At 42.8% G+C, this 11,131-nt stretch overlaps 1 protein-coding gene across 6 annotated transcripts in view; it reads right to left on the bottom strand.

The window, feature by feature from the left end:
• The window catches only part of AIG1 (androgen induced 1), a 211,172-nt gene that overhangs the window by 26,770 nt on the left and 173,271 nt on the right, over window positions 1–11,131 (bottom strand). Inside the window, exon 6 of one of the 6 annotated variants that reach the window (XM_075924337.1) lies at window positions 5,902–9,607. The exons of 2 other annotated variants lie outside the window; for them this stretch is intronic. In XM_075924337.1, the coding sequence (XP_075780452.1) occupies window positions 9,580–9,607 (28 nt within the window). In that variant the 3' untranslated portion in view covers window positions 5,902–9,579. Of the gene's footprint in view, window positions 1–5,901; window positions 9,608–11,131 lie in introns of those variants that run through there. 3 more of the 6 variants (XM_075924338.1, XM_025187614.2, XM_006128791.4) reach the window with 3 other exon arrangements.

Here is an 11,131-nt window from a genome sequence, read left to right as displayed (position 1 = left end):
CTGCATGTAGGCCAGAAATATTGTTGCAGCAGCAACTGCAGCAAGCCTGAGCTGTTGTTAGTGTGGTACATGCTCACTGCCCTCTCCTCTTGCCCTCGGGAACAAGAGATGAGAACCCTTATGACAATGATGATGATGATTTGTACTCCAGGCAGCGTGAGTGGGACAGTAGGATCATAGAGCCATTACTGCTTGTGGCTCACTTCCCTACACCCTTTTGAAAAAACAGTTGGCCTTGTTGGATCCTGGAGGAGATAACCTCTCTAGGGGCCCAGTAACCCTTCACTGAATATAGGTCAGGCTGCTTTCCTGAGGAGATCGGGGCTAGAAGTCCTCACCTGGCACCTCTCACGGAGAAAACATCTGCCTCCTGGATTTTGGGTTTAGAGCTGAGAAGAGATACTTATGGATGAATGAAGCCAGATGGATGGTGATCTGGCTACTGACAGCAGCAATGAAACCTGTGGAAGGTATCACATGGACAGGCTCAGGTGGGATAGTGGTGAAAGGAGCTGAAGAAGGTTGCATGTTCCAGCTGTCCAATTCAATGGGATATATGAGTACTCAAATAACAGGAATACTCAGGGGATCCATGGGGAAAGTCAAGCAAAATATATAGATAGATCCAACAGGTGTTGTGTAAATTTAAGGATCTCTAGGCTACACCTCAGCTCTGCCTCAGGCTTTGGGTAATACCACATGATATATCTGGTCCAGGAAAAAGAAGAGGGGACATAAAAGAATAATCACCTTTGAAGGCCCTTGATGGTGTAACCTTGTTGGTGGTAGTGGAATACTTGCTAACTCCTTCATTTTTGTTGTAAATCCCTTCCCTGCAACAATGCATATCTCCATCCCAATTAGGTTAAACCTCACAGCTGATATTCATTGAAAGTCAGACTATTTATCTAAGTCAGTCATTATGGTATCAGGAGGGATCGTATGCAAAAAGTTCTAGTTAATACTCTTCACACTCAGAAGAGAGTAGAATTGTTTCTCAAAATGTGTCAGGGGCAAGTATCAAACCTGAGCATAACAAATACATAATGCCATTGCTGACAGAATGGGACAAGTGATGAGATATCATAGTGCCTCAACAAAGACTAACTAACAGAGATGGAGCACAGAGGGAGATGTGTTGCGAACTGTGAGCAAAATCTGAGTTATAACTTGGATTCATTTTGCCGTGAAGACCAGGCCTTAGATTTACTTGTTCCTTAAGCAGCCATGCCAAATCTAAAGACTTTATATTTCTTTACTTTTCAATTAGCTTCCTCTTTCCCCGTACCCCTCAAGTTTAGCATCATTGTACTAAATTTTGGTACCTTGCCTCCCTAAGGATGTTGGATTTAATTACACTGTGGTCACTATTGCTTAATGACTCATCTATAATTATTTCTTGAACCAATTCCTGCATTTTACTTAATTTTAAGCTGAAAATAGTCTCTCCTGTTGTGTGCTCTAGAACTAGCTATTCCAAGAAGCAATCTTTCAATGCGTCAAGAAAAACCTGCCCTGTTGTGACATCTGACCAGATAATATGCAGGTAGTTGAAGTCCTTCATTATTATAATTTTTGCTGCCTCTTTGATCTCTCTCAGTATTGTGCACTTAATAGCCTCTTCCCGATCTACCAGCTGATATTACTGCTGTCCTTTTTAATCCAACTCTATAGAAAACTGTTTCCAGACAAATAATAATAGAAAAGTTGTAAACTTCTAACTCTCCTACTCTAGTCACACTATTATGTGTGAATTTAAAAGCCAAATTGGGACCATTACTAAGTAAAGGCTATTTATTTTATTTTCACTTAATAAACCAAGACAATTAAATGTAGAAAATTATTCTGGCAATGTTATACTCATAGAGTAAAAAATAAAATAAAAAATCCAGAAATGCAGAAGGTAAATTTTCTTCAGCATCATTAACGCAATCAAGTTGCACAGCCTGTACATTTAATTTTACATGTTCATAAATAGACTATATAATAGTATGTCTGCAGGTAATCCCAAATGAGAGTCTTCAGATGTTACTGATAGTATCTTCTGAATATCAATATCATCTGAAGTTTTTTAGAATCACATTTAACAAGAGAAATAGAAATAAAACAAGCTGCATATTTGCTATTTGGTTTCTGATTCCTTTTCATTTTAACCATGTAACTGTGTATCTTTAACATCTACTATATTTCCCTGTATGTCTCTATAAAAAAAGTTCTGTTTTCTGTTTTGCATCAGTGTAAGAGACAGAATCTGGTCCAGTTTATATGTATTTGTGTGTGTTTAACTTTTATATATAGTATATATACACAGGCAGTGGGAACTATTTATACATTAAAAAGTAAACAAATTTTATATCATGGTACTGATTTTACCACAATATTCTCTATATTTAGAACATACACCACAGAGGTACAATATTTATGCAAAATCCCAGTAAAATGTTTACTTTTTAATGCACATACTATGTATAAAAGTCTGAACTTGGAGACAGTGGCTAGCTACAGTATGAACTATATGAAGAAACTACGGTTTTCTTTTTGCACCATTTCATTTTGTTTTAAACTACAGCAGATGCATCATTTGATGGGTGAAGAAATACGTGGCTTAGCTTCTTCATCACTATCATGGCATTTAGTAAGTTGAGTTCAAAATGTAATTCTGACTTTACAGCTGTGGTCTGAAAAAGAAAAAAGGCACTTTAGGGAATAAGACTACAATTTACTTCTTTGGTGAAATTAAATCAATTGATTTCCATCTGTCACTTGTGCAAAACAGAGTGTATTGTAGATAAAAATAGAATTGGTTACTTGGGAGCCTATTATATAAAATCTTTGCTGTTTACAGTCTGTATATTGTACTGTATTATTATTAGGGTTACTAATAGTGCAAATCAGAACAATCAGCTATGCTCACATTGTCTGATTTTGACAAAAGGCTCGAAAGGACATTGCATTTTACTACCTCCTATTATTATTAGAATTACAGAAAAGTGGGTGACTGAAGCCTCACTTAGGCCCTGATTGAGGAAAACATCCCTCTTCTGGAAAGCATTTATGTATATGGTCAAGTTCCCCTTGAGGCAATGGGGCACTAGAATGTGTGTTTTCCTGAATCAAGGCATTAGCCAGCAGTTGGGGTAAGGCAGTGAATCCCACCTATTATGTAGGACTATATCTTTGGCAGGATACTTGCTTGCATTATCACTGAATGACAAATGGTTATTCATCAACTCCTGCACCTCTGCTGTAGCAGAGGGTACAATAAAACACATTGTTTCACACTGTCTCACATTTCACAAGCTGCATTTAGAGCATAACACACCAGTGCACACATTATAGTTTGTGTATTGAACCCAAATGCCAGATTTCCTGCACTCACTGTAACCCGATGCTTTGTAATAGCTTTGCTAGGATTTGCGGCTCACATTCCACATTGTGAAACCTCATGACATCCAGTAGCGGGATATCAGCCACTGACAAACACCGAGTGTGCCTTATAGTTCTCTTTTCATGCTGAGCCATCTTGATATGAAATGAGAGAAGCAGCACTGGTCATCAGAGTTTGGAAGAGTCTCGGTGCAAATTCAAAAGATAAAGCCAAGGGAAAAGCAGAAACCGTATGCACCATTGCTCTAAGAGCCTCTGCCATCACAGGCCATCTCCCATGGCTTTGGCATGCCCAGAACAGAAGCCTCTTGCCAGTGAGCTGAACAGTTGACAGAGATCCACAGCTCATCATTTCTTCTTTTGGCCTGCAATCACTGCTAACTCATTCACGTCATAAAGGAGGAGTAGTGTAAGAGGGAGGGAAAAGATGTGACTCAAAGTGGAATAAACATTTGACAATATAACCTACAACCATGAGACAGTACAACGGGCTTCTTTCTCACAGGAATTCACAGACTTCAACCACTGAAGTGTCATAGTTGGGGAGCAATTAGCAGATGTGTGGCATTTGGCTAGTAATGTTTAAAGACCTATGCACACAGGACATACCTACTTCTAGTTGCACATAGAAATTAGGGGCGAGATTTTTCAAAGCCAGCTTGGGGACTTACGCATAGAATTCCCATTAAAAGCAGTGTGAGTTGTGTGGCCCGTGAGTTGTGCCCACGAAAGCTCATGATACCATCCACATATTTTGTTATTCTTTAAGGTGCTACTAGACTATTTGTTGTGTTTTTAAGTTTTTCCAAATCTACTAGTCAGCCCTGAACATCTCAATCTATTTCTCTATTACCCAAAAGAAAAAAAAAAACCCTGTTAAAATAACATTCTTAAGGTTGAAAAATCAAGCACTTAAAATTTAGAAAAGTACACAGCATCTTCCCCAAGCTCCCAGTCTCCTTGGCCAGTTAGGTGCAGTCTCTGCCCCACAACTTCCTGTCCCATCTTATCTCCCATCCTGCTAGCCTCCAGTCCTGGTCTTCCCTCCGGCTCCTTGTCTCAATCTAATTCCCTTCCCTAACCCCAGTTCTTATCTCTTCAGCATTCAATTAAGGCAGCTTCCTCTTCCATATTGTCTAGGCACCAGTGAGGGTGCTGAGGGCAGGGACAGCCAGGATCCCTGCTCTCAGGTCTGGTACCCAGATCCAGACCTGGAATGAGCTGAGCTGCTGCCTCCTACCCCACCCGCTCAGTGCCGGACTGAGCCACTGGTCTGACCCCAATGCCTGGCTTGCTCAAGCGTTGCCTTGGCCAACCAGCGGGCCTGAGCTCAGGGCCGCTAGCTGTGGCTGAGCATTGTCAGGCTTCATGTAGAGAAGGATGTTGGGGCTTTGGGGCACAACATGCATGGAGCCACGGCCAGTGTCAGGGTCTATAATACTTGTAGACATGGGTGGTGAGTATTATGAATTGTATATTTCTGAAGGAAAACAATCTTCTCTGCAGTTGTACTCTACACCAGCAAAAACTGTACAACATAGGTCTTGTATTAAAAGCTGGAATTCATTGCCCACTCTTTCTGTTCTTGAAAGCATCCAGGAGCAGTAGAACTTTTTGATATAAAGGGATAACCGAGTTCAAACCTTGCCAGATTACTTTGCATTTAGCTATCTAGCTCATATGACAGCTTTTATCTCTGTCAGCTCCATGATGGGCGTAGTCAGGCCTACTGGCTGAAGCCAAGCCAGACCAGATGCACCAGCTCAAAGTGGCACCAGACCCTGCAAAGACAACAGATGCAAAACCTGCAGACATATCTTCACAGTTACAATAATCAACACCCCCCACAACACCCTTTTCAAGATCTCTTGGTCCTACACATACCTATCAGAGTATGTGGGGAACCTCATCCAGTGCACTGAATGCCTCAACCAAAACTGTGTGGGTGAAATGAGACCACCACTACCCACTCAAATGAACTCAAATAGAAAAAAAAAGCGATAAAAGGCAAAATGATCGGACTATCCACGGACAAACATGGACCTCTCAGTCCTTGTCCTCCAAGGAAATCTGCACAACACTTTCAAAAGACATGCCAGCAGCTTAAATTCATAAATTTGCTAGACATCAGAAAGGGTATGTCTACACTACCACCCTAGTTCGAACTAGGGTGGTAATGTAGTCAACCGGAGTTGCAAATGAAGCCCGGGATTTGAATTTCCCGGGCTTCGTTTGCATGTTGCCGGGCGCCGCCATTTTTAAATGTCCGCTAGTTCGGACTCCGTGCCACACGGCTACACGCGGCACGAACTAGGTAGTTCCACGAGGAGTAACGGTAGTTTGGAATAGGAAGCCTAGTCCAAACTACCTAGTTTGTGCCGTGTGTAGCCGCGGGGCACGGAGTCCGAACTAGCGGACATTTAAAAATGGCGGCGCCCGGCAACATGCAAATGAAGCCCGGGAAATTCAAATCCCGGGCTTCATTTGCAACTCCAGTTGACTACATTACCACCCTAGTTCGAACTAGGGTGGTAGTGTAGACATACCCAAACATAGTCTTAATAAAAACATTGGGTTTATAGGTTTTTATAACAAATATGTAACCTACTAGCCCCATCTTTTTTGTCCTCTGACTGTAAAAGTGTTAATGGACCACTTCACCTTGAATGGTCCCTTTATGTGTTAACTTCTTATGCTAAACAATCTGTTCCATACTGAAGTTAGTTATGACACACTTGCGCAGGGGGAGGGCGGCTTGTCATCATGCACGTTGCTACAGTGGGTTTCTCACACCGAGTGATGTAATTTTAGGTCTGTAATGTAGACCTGGTTTATGCTAGTGTTGTTGACCTAACTATGTCAGTGTATACACTACAGCCAATGTATGTGGCCTACTACACCACCATAATATATCTAGCTCTACGATAGGTGTAGGGTTTATGTTGGTGTATTTATGAAGATGCAGTATCAATATAAATGCTGCATTACTTACATTGGCTGTCTTGTCAATTTCACACTCCACGGCCAGGAGCTGAAAGCCCAGCTCCCCAACCCAGGGCTGCCAGGTCTCTGCTCCAAGCTGGGCTGTCACCCAGGTTCCTGAACTGTGCTGCAGCTGCCTCTACCCAGGTGCCCCAATTTCTGCTGGGAGCCCTGCTGCCCCCTGGGGTCCTGACTCCCTGCTCCCAGCAGGGAACCCAGCTGCACTGAAGTTCCCAGCTTGGAGCCTGGCTGCCCCCCAGACACTAGGTTCCCTGCCACCTGAACAGATTGTGGGAATGGATTTATCTCTGCCAGAGGCCCCTCGTGGCTTCCTCCCTATTCTTACTGGGCTCCACAGGGAGCTGTGCAGAACTGAGCACCCAGACCCTTAGCCCCTCACACTGCCTGTCTCTAGTCAGTGGAAAAGCTGCTGGTGAGGACACGTGCCATAGACAGAAGGAGGGTAGTGTGGACATCAGCCAGCACAGTAGTTACTGTGGTGGCTGTATGCTAACCTAATTGATTTAAGATTGTTGAGTAGACATACTCTTAGTTGCCCAGACCTGAAGAAAATCTCGAAAGCTTGTGTCTCTCACCAGCAGAAGCATGTCAAATAAGAGATATTTCCTCACCCGCCTAGTCTCTCTAAGATCTTGGGATCAACATGGTTAAAACAATACTGCAACGAGGCGTGAGTAGGACAAGAATGTGGTGGAGATTTAATTCAGATTTTCTCTGTTACTGAAGCTGAAAGGAACATTGTAAAAATTGTAAGAGTTAAAACTTTTTCTATATTTTCATATTTATTCCATCTAGAATACCTAGCCAACTGTATTCTAAAACTATATTTTAAATAGGTCCTTATTTTTATACAACCAACTACCATATCCCAAAAATCTCTCTTTAACCTCCACCCCAAGAAACTCCAGCAATGTCTCTTATCATACTGCATGTATACCAAATAGTTGATAGTAAGTCACACTGCAATTTGCATGTCATATTCTGCAGTTAAATCCAGAATGTACACACTAACTGGCTATGTCTACACTGCAGGCTTCTTGCACAAGAACTGTTTTGCACAAGAGTTCTTGTGCAAAAGCTCTTGTGCAAGAGCACATCCACACTGCCATGTACTTTTGCGCAAGAGATGTGCTTTTGCGCAAGAGCATCCATAGCAGTGTGGACACTCTCTTGCGCAAGAAAGCTCTGATGGACATTTTAGCCATAGGAGTTTCTTGCGCAAAACCCCTGTTGCCCATCCACACTGCCTTCTTGCACAAGAGCTCTTGCACAAGAAGCCCTCTGTTCCGACGCTTTACTGTAAATCTACTTGCACAAGAACGTGCATGCAGTGTAGATGCTCTACAAGTTTTTGCGCAAGAATGGCCATTCTTGCACAAGAAGCCTGTAGTGTAGATGTAGCCACTAAATTTAATCCAGATAAGGGCTACTGTCAAGTCAAATCAACTCCCTGACAGTGTTCCTCTCGCTAAAGATATATTAACAAATGTACACCACTTTGCACATTCAGAGTGCTTTACAAACACTTACGTAAATGCATTTTAGTTTATTCAAAAATTCAATATCATCGTAAAGTGTGAGAGTGGAACATGAAGGTACTTGCATATATAGAATATTATTTTTTAAGTATAGCATCCTGTTAAAAATAATTCCATTCATTAATTTTATTCCCACACAGTGATTCCCTGGCTGTTACATTTTCCTCTTAATTGCCTGATAGTCAATTGGAATCCACAAAAAAACATAGACCATGGTAAGTACTCAAAAAATAAGGCCTTAAAACACGCAAGCGACTTCCTGACTGCATTCTCCCTGGTACAATCTGTACTGCCACTTACCTGTTAAGCGCTCAGGACTTGGTTACTCAGTTTCAGGATTTCAGCATATATTATACAACAGTCAATTTTGTATTAGAAATGGGAAGGAAACAACTTCATACAGAAATATCATCATCTACAGGCGATATAAAAAAAATTGGAAATATATTATACTGTACCTGCTATATCAATCCATCTGGAATTCTGAGAAGCAGCTTTCAGAAACATTAAACTGAATATATTTTGGTCTTTATTTATGTGCTTTTGTAGTTAAGAAAAACTCCATCAAATGAACAAAGGTTCTAATTACAGTTAAGGTCCGATTCAATTGATATAATGACTACTGGTCCAGATATAATTACTCTGTGGTCCAGCAACATCCGTGGTCCGGCAGAATTTTAGTTTGCCAGATGCCTGCTTATTGTGGGTAGGGCCAAGTTTTCTGTGGTCCCATAAAGGTCATTTACAGCCACCAGTCCTGGCTCTCAGTGTTCTGTGCTGTTATTTAGCTTTAATTTACCCCTAAATGTCTTCTAAGAGACCAGGAAGCAGTGGAAGTGCTGGTAATGCTGCTAAACATAAGCATGTTTTTTATGCTTTATCTACTTATTTCCTTGTGCCAATATAGTTGTTATGAAGAGAACTGATAAGCTTTGGCTAGATGTAGGCTTATATGTAGGGTGTATCAGTACAGTCATACATTACTAAGCAGCATTGCAAGCATTGTTCCGTTTATTTGCCTTGGCGAAATAAATCTAAAAAGAGACCCACTCCCTACAATATTGACCTTCCATGGTTTGGCATATTCTCTGGTTTCGCACCAGTCAGGTTCCAGGGTGCTGGACTAGAGAGGTTCCATCTGTATTAACATTGCCTACTTAAGGCACCTGTTCTACACTGGTACATTAGTATCTCATAGTTTGATTAGAGTATTTCTTCAGGTAAGTTTAGGTAGTGGTCTTTTAATGGATCTTTACAACATATTCTGAAATATAAAGGTTTATTATATTTATCCAGAATAGGCTTATCTGCTTAACCTCTTTCTGAAAATGACACACAAATGGACCCATTATTCTTCCCACAATAAATGGAAATGTATTTTTACTGATATAGATAATAATACATGCTGAGGACATTGTGGAGATAATTAATGTACATGATATGGAAAGAGGAGGGTCAAAACATAGCTAATGGTTTTCATTAAAAATCAATTTTCCCCTAAACCAAGTAAAATCATCCTTGCATTGAGTACATGGTCCATAGAAACATCTTTCCAAGAAATTCATCTCCCTGCTAGCATCTGTTCAAGCTGAGAAGTCTTCCATGGAGGAACAAGTAAATACTCCTTGTTGCTTTCAATGCTCAGTCCATTTTAGGCTTTTCTTTTCCTTCTTCCATAGCTGAAACAATATGGAGAATAGCTTTCAAAACACCAGAATGAATAAAAACTGATTGTAAACATAGTCTGAATGAGTTCTCTCCTGACATCTTATGATGAACTGGGGAAGAGGATTACAGAAGCTGATCTAATTTTTATGAGCACACCCACCCGCCTAAGTGCTCAGCATGATGGGATTGCTCGTCCAAAGGATCACTTTTGGCTGGTGTTGGATCCCCACTTTCCTTGTTTTTCGGGTTGGACTAATAAAACGTTGTTATTCTTGTAGAATGAATAGAGGGCAGCAGAACTGTGCTTGGTTTATACTGATTAAAGAACTCACCCTCAACTAAGTGGCATTCATTGGGCCAATGAATGGGTTCCAAAGCCCAGTGAGTGGTTGTAGGCATTGACTGATTATTGTGTAATAGAAGAGGTAATTTCAATTCAGTGGAGGGTTTTGTTATGTGTTACAGGGCTGAAATTGTTGATTCTTATGTTTAAGTATTAGACTTGCTTTGGGACAGTATCTCTGGTATAAGAGAGTGAGTTCAGGAAGTGAGGCTTCCTTTGTAACAGCTGAAATCATTGAGAGCTATGTTAAACAATGGGCCCTGAAGATATGTTGGTGATTGTTTAGTATGGTGGCTGGTGGAGAGGCATGGCAATTGGCAGCCCTGCTGATAGGGGCCAAGGGAGGTAAGTGCCTTGGGTCCTGGTGATTCTAAAGGGCCTGGGGCTCCCAGTTGCCCTGGTCTTGGGGGGGCGGGGCTTTGTGGTGTGCTCAGGGCAGCACTGAGGGCTGGCTTCCTCCAGCCCTGCCCCCTCTGCCTGAAGCCCTGCCTATTCCAGGAGCATGGAGCATCTCCCCACCTTGCCCTGAGGCCCGGCACAGCTGTTGGCTCCCCTGGCAATTAGGTGGCTGGCAGAAAGAGATTGTGAACGAGTACCTTAGTAACACATAAAGAATCAATTACGGCTAATAGGGCTTTTTCCTCTTTAATGTCCATTCCTTTTAGTTATCTAGGTAGCATGACCACAGTATATACAGGCAGTCCCCGAGTTACGCGGATCCGACTTATGTCGGATCCGCAGTTACGAACGGGGATTTCTCGCCCCGGAGAACTAGAGCAGCGGGACGCCTGGTCCCGCCGCCCACCTTCTCCGGGGCGAGAAAAGCTGCTCCCCGTCTCCCTGGTCTGCTGGCGGAGCCAGCAGACCAGGGAGACGGGAGCAAAGCGGCGGAGCACCGGGGGCCGGACCAGGGAGACCTGGGAGACGGTGAACAAAGCGGCGGAGCACCCGGCAGGACCCGCGCCGCTTCCAGCTGATCTGGAAGCGGCCGCGGGTCCGGCCCCCGGTGCTCCGCCGCTTTGCTCCCGTCTCCCTGCAGACCAGGGAGACGCTGAGCAGAGCGGCGGAGGACCCGGGCCGGACCCGCAGCGCTTTCAGCTGATCTGGAAGCCGCGGGTCTGCCCGGGTCCTCCGCGGCTTTGCTCAGCGTCTCCCTGGTCTGCAGACCAGGGAGACGCTGAGCAAAGCTGCG

The sequence above is a fragment of the Pelodiscus sinensis genome, chromosome 3, assembly GCF_049634645.1.
Source record: "Pelodiscus sinensis isolate JC-2024 chromosome 3, ASM4963464v1, whole genome shotgun sequence".
Lineage (NCBI taxonomy): Eukaryota > Metazoa > Chordata > Testudines > Trionychidae > Pelodiscus > Pelodiscus sinensis.
The sequence above is the reverse complement of the archived record's forward strand: the minus strand, read 5'-3'. Positions and strand labels throughout refer to the sequence as shown.